At 42.7% G+C, this 14,589-nt stretch overlaps 1 protein-coding gene across 21 annotated transcripts in view; it reads left to right on the forward strand.

Moving 5' to 3' along the window:
- Positions 1 to 14,589, forward strand: part of LOC147151834 (protocadherin alpha-C2-like) — a 185,482-nt gene that overhangs the window by 42,080 nt on the left and 128,813 nt on the right. For 2 of the 21 annotated variants that reach the window (XM_086018889.1, XM_086019077.1), the window contains exon 1: positions 870 to 3,407. The exons of 15 other annotated variants lie outside the window; for them this stretch is intronic. In XM_086018889.1, coding sequence (XP_085875015.1) covers positions 993 to 3,407 — 2,415 coding nt within the window. In that variant the 5' untranslated portion in view covers positions 870 to 992. Of the gene's footprint in view, positions 1 to 869; positions 3,408 to 4,407; positions 6,859 to 8,039; positions 10,554 to 11,465; positions 13,970 to 14,589 lie in introns of those variants that run through there. 4 more of the 21 variants (XM_086019014.1, XM_086019113.1, XM_086019062.1 and 1 more) reach the window with 3 other exon arrangements.

A 14,589-nucleotide genomic window follows, 5' to 3' on the forward strand; every position in this document is an offset into this window, starting at 1 on the left:
TTTAAAGGCGAAGCAAACCCAAAGGGTGCAGATAGTGCCAAGATAGGGAAGATGAAGTGGTTCCTGCAGATTAAGGTCCCTTGCACTGCAATTTTGCTGTCCGTGGTCCTGAAACGTCTGCTCTTGTTTCCACTGGTCTGTGGCGAAACGTAGCCTTTAGGAAAACATCTCATTTTAGGCGTGTGTTTACAGCATGACACTTCAGTGCAGTAAATTGCATCGGGCTTTTTATGCGTTTGGTCTAGTATATTTTCACTTAAAACGATGCAGAGTTTATGTTTGCGTGACATTAAGGATCTCTATTACTGTGGTTAAGAATGCTTGGTTTTCATATTTGTTGAATTTATTATACATGTTTAAACATGTTTTTACATTATCATTAAGAACGTCTGGTGTGACTGATGGATAAAAGAGTAGTGGAGTGTATTCTGCCGATCTGGCGCATAACCTGCATGATTGTGGATTTTCTTGGAATGCTGATGCATGCTTTAACGTTTGATACATCACTGGAGCAAAGAGTGAATAAGCAGTTGTTTTTGAAAACGTTAAATTATGCAAAGAACATTTAATTTCCTTCACCAAAATACAAAATACATCTGTCGCTGGCTTTATTGTATCACATTGCAAGGAAATGCATAATTATTCGTTATAGAGGTTGGATAGGAGACATTTTTTTATTATAAATTTGTGGAGCTCAGTGCCGCAAGTGTTTGTCAGCATTTGCAGGAATTGTTGTTTTACGAGGGAAATTCAAATTAAAAGTATTATCCCACACAGTCGCGGGGTGGCAGTACCATATAAGGCATTTAATGTTGAATTGCACAGGCTGAGTCCGCCCATTCAGTATTCAGTCTGGTGGTTATACAGCATTGAGCTGACGACACACATGGACTAACCCACGGTGATCCTTTCATGTTCCTTAGTATTTTTGCGCTCGTTTGAATTTAGAAGCGGAAAAGGGAGTTGTGGGTGCTATTGTTTTGCAGTCTACTATGACGAAAATATTCTTGAAAAACGGAAACATTTTGGACATGTTTGGATTCCTGTTTTGGCCGCACAGCATGGAACAAAGAGGACGGGAGCGGCGGCCCTTGCTCGGAGTCTTGGCGTTGTTTTTATGCGTCCGTTCTGCTTCCGCACAGTTGAGATATTCTATATCTGAGGAGCTCAATGAGGGGACTTTTGTTGGGAATGTTGCGAAGGATTTAGGAATAGACCTGACTTCAATAAAACAGAGGGGATTCCGAATTATGTCCAGCTCGAATGAACGTCTCTTTAAGGTAAATGAAAACGACGGGGCCCTTTATGCAAACCGTAAAATTGACCGAGAGGAGGTTTGTAAGGAGAGCAACGCGTGCCTAATTAATCTTAAAACCGTACTCGACAACCCACTGGAGGTGCATTATATCACAGTGGAAATAACAGATTTAAATGACCACTCCCCCACGTTCCCGGAAAAGACAAAACGACTGGAAATAAGCGAGTCTGCTTTGCCGGGTGCTAAATATCAGCTGCAAAATGCATATGACCCTGACGGCGGTCTTAACTCAGTGCAAAAGTATAAAATCAGCCAAAACGATCACTTCCGCTTGGAAGTGAAAGACCGAGGTCGAGACGGCAAAACGCCAATTTTGCAGTTGCAAAGGCAGCTTGACAGAGAGAGCAAACGCAACCACAGATTGGTGCTGACAGCCATTGATGGGGGTACACCCCCCAAAACAGGCTCGGTTGAAATCCTCATCGAGGTTCTGGACGTGAATGACAACATGCCGGTTTTCACTAAAGAGACGTATTCTGTAACGCTACAAGAGAACGCCCCCGCGGGCACGACTGTCATTCAAGTCAATGCAACAGACTCCGATTTCGGGTCGAATGGGGAGGTTGTTTATTCGTTTGGAAGTGACGTCAAAGATAAAATTAGACAAATATTTGATATTGATTCTGTCATTGGGGAGATTATTGTGAAGGGCAATGTTGATTTTGAGGAGCAAGACAGTTATGATATTGACATCCAGGCATCAGATAAAGGAAGTATTCCATTTAAAACGGATAAGAGTGTAATTATTAAAATTATTGACATGAATGATAATCATCCGGAAATAGAAGTGACGTCTTTGTCTCACGCAGTGTCCGAGGACTCTAGACCTGGGACAACAGTAGCTCTCATCAGTGTTACAGATTTAGACTCTGGCCTGAACGGCAAAATAATAAGTCATGTTTCTGAAGAGTCACCTTTTATGTTAACTGCATCCATGCAGGATAACATGTTTGCTGTTGTTACTAAGTCGCATCTTGACAGGGAGCAGAACAAATCATATGATATAACAATAATTGCCAAAGACACGGGCTTCCCAGCTCTTACCTCCAAACAGATTATCAGTGTTTTTGTATCAGATACAAATGATAACAGCCCAGAATTTCTATTAAGTCCTTATACTTTCTACATTCCTGAAAATAATAAACCAGGGGATTCTGTATTTTCTGTAAAGGCATCTGATCGTGACGAAGGGGAAAACGCATTAATTTCTTATCACATTTTGAGGAACATAGCAAAAGAAAATTTGCATGCATCATTTCTAAATATTAATTCTCAAACGGGAGAAATTCTGGCACTAAAAAGTTTTGACTTTGAGACGCTGAAAAGTTTCCAGTTACAAGTGGTGGCCACCGATGGTGGAAGTCCTCCACTGAGCAGCAACGTGACAGTGAACGTGTTTATTCTGGATCAGAACGACAATGCTCCAGTCATCCTGTACCCAGTAAGCTCCAACGGTTCTGCCGAAGGTATGGAGGAGATTCCTCGCAATGTGAAAGCAGGAGACTTGGTGACTAAAGTGCGAGCCTATGACGCCGATATCGGATATAACGGCTGGTTGCTGTTTTCCCTGCAGCAGGTCAGCGACCACAGTCTGTTTTCTTTGGACCGCTATACGGGCCAGATCAGAACACTTCGCTCCTTCACGGAGACGGACGAGGCTGAGCATCGACTGCTCATCCTGGTCAAAGACAACGGCAACATTTCACTCTCGGCAACAGCGACTGTGACTGTCAAACTTGTGGAGCCCAAAGAGGCTTTTGCGGCTTCCGATGTCCAAAGTGCAGCTAAAGTGGACGAGGAGGACAATGTGACTTTTTATCTGATCATCACTTTGGGCTCGGTGTCGCTGCTTTTTGTCATCAGCATCATCGTGCTGATCGCCATGCAGTGCTCCAAATCCACAGAGTACACTTCCAAATATCTGCAAGACACAAATTATGATGGCACACTGTGTCACAGCATCCAGTACAGATCAGGAGACAAACGCTACATGTTAGTTGGACCCAGGATGAGTATCGGTTCCACGATAGTCCCGGGCAGCCATGCCAACACTCTGGTGCTCCCTGACAGGAGACACACTTCTGAGGAGGTAAGGCTTATACTTGATTATCTATGAAATGATTTCCAAAGCACTCATGTACTGTCACGTCCATGTAATTAAACTTTGTTGTATGTGGAGTCTGAGTGAAAATATAGGTGTGAATTTATACAATCTAGATTTGGTGCCAAGTCTTTTGGTCAGGCAAGTGTTTGGATTACAGAGCCTTTATAGGTATTTTTTTTTTTTTTGTAAATGAGACCATTTTCAATTGAGCAGGGGTATCTTTTGAGCTACTTGAAGCAGTGAAAGAGAGAACACTCCTGTTTAGCAACATTTAGCATTGCTTATTACCTACAAATAAATGTGCTTGTTTTTCACATCGCACATATTTTAAAATAATGCAGGATTCTAATAGTATCAAATTATTATAACATTATTATCAATTCATATTATTAATATTATATAATTTTTATGATATGGGGGGGTTGACTTTGGAAAGAAATCGTGGAACATTTTAAATAAAGCAAAGCTGTATTTGGCAATGTTACAAATATAATATTCATAAAAGCAATTGTCCGTTGTGAATTTGTGATGAACTCAAACATTAGATTTTATGTTATCTGTGAAGTTTTAGTCCCCTTTAGGAAGAACAGTGATTTAAAATTATCGACGTTCCCAGTCGAGTCTTTATCTTATTCAAAAACTCTCTTCCGGGTACAGGCCGCTTCTGAGCATGGAGGTAAAATAATAATAGCCTGCAGTTCAATACGTGATTATCCTTTCTATATCTATACATGCGCAAGGGCTGGGTATTAAGCAGATGTATAATTTTTACGTATGCAATAGGGTGAAATTATTTCCTGTTATAATAACTCAGTAATGCAAATGTCATTCTATTTGACATCACTTGGTGCCAGTATAATGCCGGAAAACGAGAGGCAATATGGTGACGTCCCTGAACAAAAAAATCATAAGAGGCATCCCATTCGCCTCAACTGACCAAACCTTTTTCCTCTTTGGACAAACGGCTTCGCCACACAGTGGTGTTCAGACACACGGCCTTTTCTTGTGTACAGGGCTGATGCTGAGACCAATTTCAAACAGCTGTATAGTTATTTAAACGCGTATATTTTCGTGGAACCTATTTTCCCGTGACGTGACGGAACAAAGAGGGCCCCCGACCATGTGGATTTTCTGCTTGATGCTGCTGATTTTCAGCCAGGTGTCGGGACAAATTAGATATTCCATCTCAGAGGAAGTAAAGGAAGGTACTGCTGTGGGGAATATCGCGAAGGATTTGGGTCTCGAAAGAGCCACGCTAAAAGAGAGAAGCTACCGTATTGTGCGCGGCACTGCGGAGCCCCCCTTCAGAGTGAATCAGGACGACGGCATCTTGTACGTGAACGGTAACATTGACAGAGAGGACATGTGTGACCGCAGCAAGGTTTGTGTGATTGATTTAAAAACCGTCCTGGAAAACCCGCTCGAGGTGCACTATGTGGCGGTGGAGGTCGTGGACATAAACGACCACGCACCGAGCTTCCCAGAGAGCGAAAAGACATTAGAGATCTTTGAATCTGCGCTCCCGGGGGCGAGGTTTCAGCTGCAGGCTGCGCGCGATGCAGACACGGGTGCTCTGTCCGTGCAGCACTACAAGCTGAGCCCCAACGAGCACTTTCGTTTGGAGGTCAAAGATCGAGGCGAGGACCGTAAAACGCCCACTTTGGTTCTCCAAAAATCCCTGGACAGAGAGTCTGTCAAGACTCACGTGTTACTTTTAACAGCTACGGATGGGGGGAAACCTCCACTATCTGGCAACATGACAGTAATAGTGGATGTGTCCGACATCAATGATAACCCCCCAGTTTTCACTCAGGAGTCATACACTGTGCATTTAAATGAAAATTCCCCCCTCGGGACGATAGTGATGCGAGTGAATGCAACGGATTTAGACGAAGGCTCAAATAGTGAAGTTGTTTATTCTTTTGGCAATGACGTGGATTCCCGCACGCGAGCTCGCTTTAATTTAAATCACGTGACAGGGGTGATTACTGTGGCGGGTCAGATAGATTTTGAAGAGTGTAACAGGTATGAGATAGATATACAGGCTTCCGATAAAGCAGTGGCGGCACTGTCTACAGACAGAAGTGTCATCATTCATATTGTTGACGTCAATGACAATGCTCCCGATATTGAAGTGACGTCATTTTCCAACGCGTTGTCAGAAGATGCAAAACCAGGGACCACCGTCGCTTTAATAACTGTTAAAGATTTAGATTCTGGTCTTAATGGAAAAATTCTGTGTCAAACAAGTCCAAATGCCCCTTTCATGCTCTCCCCATCTTTACAGAACAATATGTATTCTTTAGTGACAAAGCAACTTTTGGACAGAGAACAGCAGTCACATTTCAGCGTCAAAATTTTAGCTAAGGATGCAGGAGAGCCACCTTTATCCTCTGACAAAACTATACACATCACAGTGTCAGATGTAAATGATAACAGTCCAGAATTCACACGGAGTACATTTATATTTTACATAAATGAAAATAACACTCCGGGAAATTCTGTTTTATCGGTGACAGCCCATGACTATGACGAGGGGAGCAATGGTGTGATTAAGTATCACATATTAAGAGAAAGAGGCAGTGAGCATTTGCTGACCGCCTTTTTGAATGTTAATAGTGAAACGGGAGAAGTGTCAGCACTAAAATGTTTTGACTTTGAGATGCTGAAAAGTTTCCAGTTCCAAGTGGTGGCCACCGATGGTGGAAGTCCTCCACTGAGCAGCAACGTGACAGTGAATGTGTTCATTTTGGATCAAAACGACAATGCTCCAGTCATCCTGTACCCAGTAAGCTCCAACGGTTCTGCTGAAGGTGTGGAGGAAATTCCTCGCAATATGAAAGCAGGAGACTTGGTAACGAAAATCCGAGCCTATGACGCCGATATCGGATATAACGGCTGGTTGCTGTTTTCCCTGCAGCAAGTCAGCGACCACAGTCTGTTTTCTTTGGACCGCTATACGGGCCAGATCAGAACACTTCGCTCCTTCACGGAGACGGACGAGGCTGAGCATCGACTGCTCATCCTGGTCAAAGACAACGGCAACGTTTCGCTCTCGGCAACAGTGACTGTGACTGTCAAACTTGTGGAGCCCAAAGAGGCTTTTGCGGCTTCCGATGTCCAAAGTGCAGCAAAAGTGGACGAGGAGGACGATGTGACTTTTTATCTGATCATCACTTTGGGCTCGGTGTCGCTGCTTTTTGTCATAAGCATCATCGTGCTGATTGCCATGCAGTGCTCCAAATCCACGGAGTACACTTCCAAATATCTGCAAGACACAAATTATGATGGCACACTGTGTCACAGCATCCAGTACAGATCAGGAGAAAAACGCTACATGTTAGTTGGACCCAGGATGAGTATCGGCTCCACGATAGTCCCGGGCAGCCATGCCAACACTCTGGTGCTCCCTGACAGGAGACACACTTCTGTGGAGGTAGGGCTCATTACATTTTACAATTTATTACGAAAATAAGAAAATATGCAACATTCAACTTCAAAAGTTGCTTTTCTGAGTTGTAATTGTAAACTTGACCTATGTTATACCACTGCCAAAGTTGTGATATGGTTTTTGCTTATCCTGTTCAAGTTGTGTGGAATTTGAAGTAGTTATAACCTTTTTTTGACCAGGTTGGTGTTTCAGTTAAGTTCTCAGCTCCCAGAGAAGGGTCTGGTGCTGTCTGTGGTTCTGAAGTCCAGCGAGCGCTTGGTGATTCTGTATGAAAAGAATAATACTAACTTTGACTTGATTTATTTATTTTCGTTATACTTGGTTCACATGCTCATTATTCCAGAGGATATACTTGACATTAAAATGGGCCTTAACATTTTTTGAGATAAACTTAAGTGAAAAACTAGGTATATTTATAAGCTAGAATCCAGCAGAATAGATGTCAAAATCATGTCCCATTTAAGGCAAGGCAACGAAACAAAAAAAAAAACAGTTTTGCTTCACACACATGATTTTGAATGATTCAAACGTTACATCAGTGTACGGTTTTTGTTTTATTAGCATTATATATAGGATCATTTTAATCAACATTGGATGATGGATGGATGGATTCTGCCAATCTTTTATCCTGCATGCTTGTCAGTGATAGCTGAATAGGGATTGCACAATTTGGCCATCAAAACTTGGTTAAATTTAATCTGTGTATACAGCATGATTGTAAATGTAAATTGTAAATGTAAACCGGCATTTAAAGTGTTTGTTTAGTAACTAGCTAAGTCCAGCCAATTAATCTTCTTAATAGTGATGCATCAATTCATCAATTGCGAATGCGAAAGGACACAGATGTGCATGAAAGAACGGCAAAACTATAAACCAGATATTGCACGTGAAATGGAGAATGCATGCAAATGTAAAGGAAGAGGAAACTGTAATTGAAGATTTGTGGTCATGTGTGTACACTGCAGAATCCTTTGCATAAGTGTCGTGTAACTCAAAACTTTTCAGTTTGTCTAAAATGAATCTTTGGCCTCCTCTTCTGTTCTGCAGTGTGGCATTGAGTCGCCAGGTGTCAGTATAAGGACACGTACGCTTGCAATGATCATGTGACTTGACTTCACATAGTAAACGGCTGTTCTGCACACCACCTCTTGGTAACGTTCGAGCAGGCTGACGTGATCTCCGTGTCTGCATGCCAATTCCGTGTTAATTTTCCAGGAGTCCTCGTTTCTCAGCAGAGGAACAGTTTATTGTACGACTCGTTTCTATTTCGTTTTCACAAGTGCAGTTGATTTTCTTCGAATGGATCAGTGATTATTTTTCTTGTCACCATGGAACAAAGAGGCGCGCAGCAATGGGTGAGACGCGGTTCGCTCTGGTGCGTGGCCGCGGTGCTTTTGTGCAGCGTGACCTCGGCTCAATTAAGATACTCCATCTCCGAGGAAGTTGATGAAGGAACTGTGGTTGGAAATGCTGCAAAAGACCTCGGATTGGATAGAAATACGCTGAAAGAGCGCAAGTATCGGATTGTTTCCAGTACTGGGGAGCCTCTTTTTCGTGTGAGTCAGACCGATGGCGTCCTTTATGTCAGCAGGAAGATCGACAGGGAAAAGGAGTGCTCGCAAAGCAGTACGTGTTTGATCAACTTAAAAACCGTGTTAGAAAACCCACTGGAGGTCCACTATGTTGGGGTGGAGGTGCTGGATGTAAACGATCACTCTCCCTGTTTTCCTGAGGAAGAAACAAAACTGGATATTTCAGAGTCAGTGTTGCCTGGAGCAAGATTTCAGCTACCGGCTTCAAAGGATGGGGACAGTGGTCAGTTTTCTGTTCAGCAATATAAACTTAGTGTCAATGATAATTTTCATTTAGAAGTTAAAGATAAAGGAAAAGATGGCAAAATTCCCATACTGGTTGTAAAAAAGTCATTAGACAGGGAGACGACTGGGCATCTTTCATTAGTGTTGACTGCGCTGGATGGAGGTAAACCTCCAAAAACAGGTGAAATGAATATTTTAATAAATGTACTCGACGTGAATGATAATACTCCTATATTCTCACAAGACGTTTATTCTGTTATGCTGGATGAAAATGCTGCAATTGGGACAACTGTTACTCAGGTGAATGCAACAGATTTTGACCAAGGACCAAATGGAGATGTAATTTATTCTTTCAGCAAGAATAATCAAAATATAATGCATTTATTTGACATCTTTCCAAATACTGGCGAGATTGTTGTGAAAGGCCCCATTGACTATGAGGACAATGACATGTTTGAAATTGAAATCCAAGCATCAGATAAAGGCCTTGCTCCACTAACTACAGAGAAGAGTGTCATCATCAAGATAGTTGATGTCAATGACAATGCACCTGAGATTGAAGTGACGTCATTTTCCACTTCCATTCCTGAAGATTCCAGAGCTGGGACTACAGTTGCTCTAATCAGTGTAAATGATTTGGACTCGGGCCTCAATGGAAAAGTAATTTGTTCCATAGGTGAGGACGTTCCCTTTTCTTTGTCAATGTCATTACAAGACAAAATGTATTCTTTAGTGACCAAATCACCTCTGGACAGAGAGAAAATGTCCACATATGATATATCAGTGGTTGCAAGAGACGCCGGTCAACCTGCACTCTCATCTGAAAAAACAATAAGTGTTTTTATTTCAGATGTGAATGACAACAGTCCAGAATTTTCATCCAGTCCTTACACTTTCTATGTTGCCGAGGGCAACAATGCAGGCGCCTCCGTTTTTTCTGTCCATGCTTTTGATCGTGATGACAACGAGAATGCTGTGATTTCATATCATATTCTCAGAGATGTAAAAGATGGAAATAAGTTATCGTCATTTTTAAGTATTAATAGTGAAAATGGACAAATCACAGCATTAAAAAGTTTTGACTTTGAGACACTGAAAAGTTTCCATTTCCAAGTGGTGGCCATCGACGGTGGAAGTCCTCCACTGAGCACCAACGTGACAGTGAATGTATTCATTCTGGATAAGAACGACAACGCTCCAGTCATCCTGTACCCAGTCAGCTCCAACGGTTCTGCCATAGGTGTGAAGGAGATTCCCCGCAATTTGAAAGCAGGAGACTTGGTGACTAAAGTGCGAGCCTATGACGCCGATATCGGATATAACGGCTGGTTGCTGTTTTCCCTGCAGCAAGTCAGCGACCACAGTCTGTTTTCTTTGGACCGCTATACGGGCCAGATCAGAACACTTCGCTCCTTCACGGAGACGGACGAGGCTGAGCATCGACTGCTCATCCTGGTCAAAGACAACGGCAACGTTTCGCTCTCGGCAACAGCGACTGTGACTGTCAAACTTGTGGAGCCCAAAGAGGCTTTTGCGGCTTCCGATGTCCAAAGTGCAGCAAAAGTGGACGAGGAGGACAATGTGACTTTTTATCTGATCATCACTTTGGGCTCGGTGTCGCTGCTTTTTGTCATCAGCATCATCGTGCTGATCGCCATGCAGTGCTCCAAATCCACAGAGTACATTTCCAAATATCTGCAAGACACAAATTATGATGGCACACTGTGTCACAGCATCCAGTATAGATCAGGAGACAAACGCTACATGTTAGTTGGACCCAGGATGAGTATCGGTTCCACCATAGTCCCGGGCAGCCATGCCAACACTCTGGTGCTCCCTGACAGGAGACACACTTCTGGGGAGGTAAGACTTTTTCAATAGCTGTGTTTGTAATGGCATTGTTTCATCGCATTTAGGATCGCTATCAACTCTAGTAAATTAAAAGTGAATTAAGCTCCTTACAGACTTGCTGTGTTGCTGAAATAAAAATTGGCAGGCAGTGGCATAAATGCGAATGTGTTTCCTCAACAAGTTCATTTTCCATCAGCATGTTGTGGTGAACTCCTTTGTCTACTTATTCTGGCTGTAAACACTATAGGCTACGTCTTTAGATGGAAGAATGTACAGGAAATAATGTTGTTGATAAGGAATACATGCTACCTAATAAGAAGTTAAATAGGTTATATTCAAGTTGTTCATAAAATGGACATTTGGTTAAACTGCTCTCTACGATTAAGCTGGTCTCCATGCTTTTGAAAGGTAGCTTTTCAACTTATTTTACACTAAAGAACACATGATTATTCCCCCCCACCTCAACTACAACATGTCCTTGTAGGCCTATTACATATTACATTGCACACATGGGTACCTTTGTGTCTTTTACCATCTGGTTAGGACAAGATGAGTACGTTGGCAATTGCTGTCTTTTAATTTCACATAACATCAAACATGTTTTCTTAAAATACATCTATCTCTAAATGTGCGTGTTTGTAGTTTTGACATTTTGTTCAATAGTCTTATTTTGATTAAAACGGCTTTGATTCGTGTTCTTCTGTAGAAAGCAATCCATTTGAATCTTCCACAAGTGCTTGCTGAATGTGGTATATATGGAAATATGTTAGATATTCATGTTCGGGCAGTATGTTACGTTTATTTGACAGTAGGGGTCAGTATAGCCTAATATACCTTCATTGAAGCCTTAATTGACGTCACGGTCGGACCCTTTCAGACTCCACCGCTTCATTCGTGTTATTTCTCAACTGCTTCCTGCGCAGTGTAGTGCCGTGATTAGCAAATTACTGTTTTTTTTCCCATAGCACATTGATGTAACTGCTTAGTTTTTGTTGTGACTGATTTAGCACCAGCACACACTCGTCTTTTGCAGGACATTGCAAATCGGAAGGATAATTGTTTTTCATCTGCACGGCATGGAACAAAGGCAATTCGGAGGTAGGAGGGAGCGACGCTGGTGGTTGCCTTTAGTGCTTATTTTATGCAATGGAGCATGTGCACAGCTCAGATATTCCATAACAGAGGAGGTTCAAGAGGGAACAGTGGTCGGTAACATAGCGAAGGATTTGGGGCTGGAAAAAGGCGCGCTTAAAGGGCGAGGATACCGCATCGTGGCTGGAACAGCTGAGCCCATTGTGGAGGTGAACCAGGACGACGGCATCTTGTATGTGGCGAGGAGGATCGACAGAGAGGAGGCATGTGAACGCGTCAGCCCGTGTGTGATCAACCTGAAAACAGTACTTGAGCATCCACTAGAAGTGCACTACGTTGCAGTGGAAATATTAGACATCAATGACCACTCGCCCGTTTTTATAGAAAAAGAAAAAAAGCTTGAAATATCTGAGTCGGCTATGCCAGGAGCTCGCTTCCAACTTCAAGCGGCGCGAGACCCCGACGTGGGCCAGTTTACCATTCAGCAATACAAACTCAGTCCAGATGAATATTTTCGCGTTGAGGTAAAAGACAGAGGTGAGGACCGTAAAGTTCCATTTTTAGTCCTGCTTAAGCAGTTGGACAGAGAGACCACTGGGAGACACCGTCTGCGCCTAACAGCGGTAGACGGGGGCAAGCCCCCCAAATCTGGCTCCACAGAAATATTCGTGGATGTGCTCGATGTGAATGATAACTCTCCTGTGTTTGACAAGGAGGTTTATTCTGCCTCCCTGAATGAAAATGTGCCAGTGGGCACGGTTGTGATACAGGTGAACGCGACAGATTCGGACCAGGGCGCCAATAGTGAAATAGTCTATTCATTCGGTAAGGAGGTGGATTTAAAAGTGATGGATCTTTTCAGTATAGACTCAAACACTGGGGAAATTAAAGTGATAGGCCATCTTGATTTTGAGGACAGTACAAGCTACGAAATTGATATACATGCGTCTGATAAAGGGACAGCTCCTCTGACAGCTGATAAGAGTGTCTTGATAACTGTCATTGATGTCAATGATAATGCCCCCGAAATAGAGGTGACATCATTTTCTAACTCCATTAAGGAGGATGCAAAGATTGGAACCACTGTGGCTCTGATGAGTGTCAGTGACTTAGACTCTGGAATTAATGGCAAAGTCCTATGTGCCATCAAACAAGATGTTCCTTTTACTTTGTCACCATCTTTACAAGAAAACATGTACTCTGTAGTGACAACGTCCAGATTGGATAGGGAGCTTGTTTCTCAATATGAGGTCACCATCACTGCAAAGGACACGAGCGACCCAGTGTTTTCAACTGAAAAGACTATAACTGTTGTTGTGTCTGATGTAAATGATAACAGTCCCCAGTTTTCATCAAGTCCTTATACATTTTATATCGCGGAAAACAACATACCCGGAGCCTCTGTGTTTTCAGTCAAAGCTTCTGATAAGGATGAAGCTGACAATGCTCTCGTTTCTTATCAAATTATCAGAGGGGCAAATGCAGACACTAAATTGCTTTCATTTATAAACATCAACCCAGAAACCGGGGAAGTAATGGCACTGAAAAGTTTTGACTTTGAGACATTGAAAAGTTTCCATTTCCAAGTGGTGGCCATCGACGGTGGAAGTCCTCCACTGAGCACCAACGTGACAGCGAATGTGTTCATTCTGGATCAGAACGACAACACTCCGGTCATCCTGTATCCAGTCAGCTCCAACGGTTCTGCCGAAGGTGTTGAGGAGATTCCCCGAAATATGAAAGCAGGAGACTTGGTGACTAAAATCCGAGCCTATGACGCCGATATCGGATATAACGGCTGGTTGCTGTTTTCCCTGCAGCAGGTCAGCGACCACAGTCTGTTTTCTTTGGACCGCTACACAGGCCAGATCAGAACACTTCGCTCCTTTACGGAGACAGACGAGGCGGAGCATCGACTGCTAATCCTGGTCAAAGACAACGGCAACGTTTCGCTCTCGGCAACAGCGACTGTGACTGTCAAACTTGTGGAGCCCAAAGAGGCTTTTGCGGCTTCTGATGACAACAGTGCAGCAAAAGTGGACGAGGAGGACAATGTGACTTTTTATCTGATCATCACTTTGGGCTCGGTGTCGCTGCTTTTTGTCATCAGCATCATCGTGCTGATCGCCATGCAGTGCTCCAAATCCACAGAGTACACTTCCAAATATCTGCAAGACACAAATTATGATGGCACATTGTGTCACAGCATCCAGTACAGATCAGGAGACAAACGCTACATGTTAGTTGGACCCAGGATGAGTATCGGTTCCACCATAGTCCCGGGCAGCCACGCCAGCACTCTGGTGCTGCCTGAAAGGAGACACACTTCTGGGGAGGTAAGAACGTTATTTTGTCAACATGTTGAAAATTAGCAGACAATTCACCCACTGCATATTATTGCATACTTTTGCATAGTTATGCAGACCATTCAATGGCCATCTTTAATAGCACCCTTTTTCTATTACGACATGAAGTACCGGTATTGTATTCATCTCTTGAGACACACCATTTTTTTTTATTGCAAAATTCCCAACTTGAACCTGATTGTAAGCATTTACAGTGTCTCTTCTCTATACCAGGGGTTGTTTCATATGTTTAAGAGGATTGGTTGATTTCAACTTGCACATTGTTTCGTTTTCCTTGTTGTAAAATACGGACATATCTAAAACATGTTGAATATTCGGCTGCAGTATTCCTTCTGCCTCTGTCTATGGTGCTGAAACATTCTCCATTATGCTTTGCTTTCCGTGCAAATTTATAGTCTTATCAGAAACATGGCAGTAACATGGAATAAATAGTAATCAAAATAATTATTTATGACTATGCTGTGTATAGATATTTGCCTCATAAGCGACTTGTGATTGGGAATATGGTTGGCCAACCTTCCTCAGACAATGAATGTCGGGTGCGTTTTTTCCAAAATAGTGTTTCCTGTATCCTGGCATGAAGAAATAAT

This window comes from Filicampus tigris, chromosome 2 (genome assembly GCF_054856515.1).
Source record: "Filicampus tigris isolate MCC_2025a chromosome 2, RoL_Ftig_1.0, whole genome shotgun sequence".
NCBI classification, from domain to species: domain Eukaryota; kingdom Metazoa; phylum Chordata; class Actinopteri; order Syngnathiformes; family Syngnathidae; genus Filicampus; species Filicampus tigris.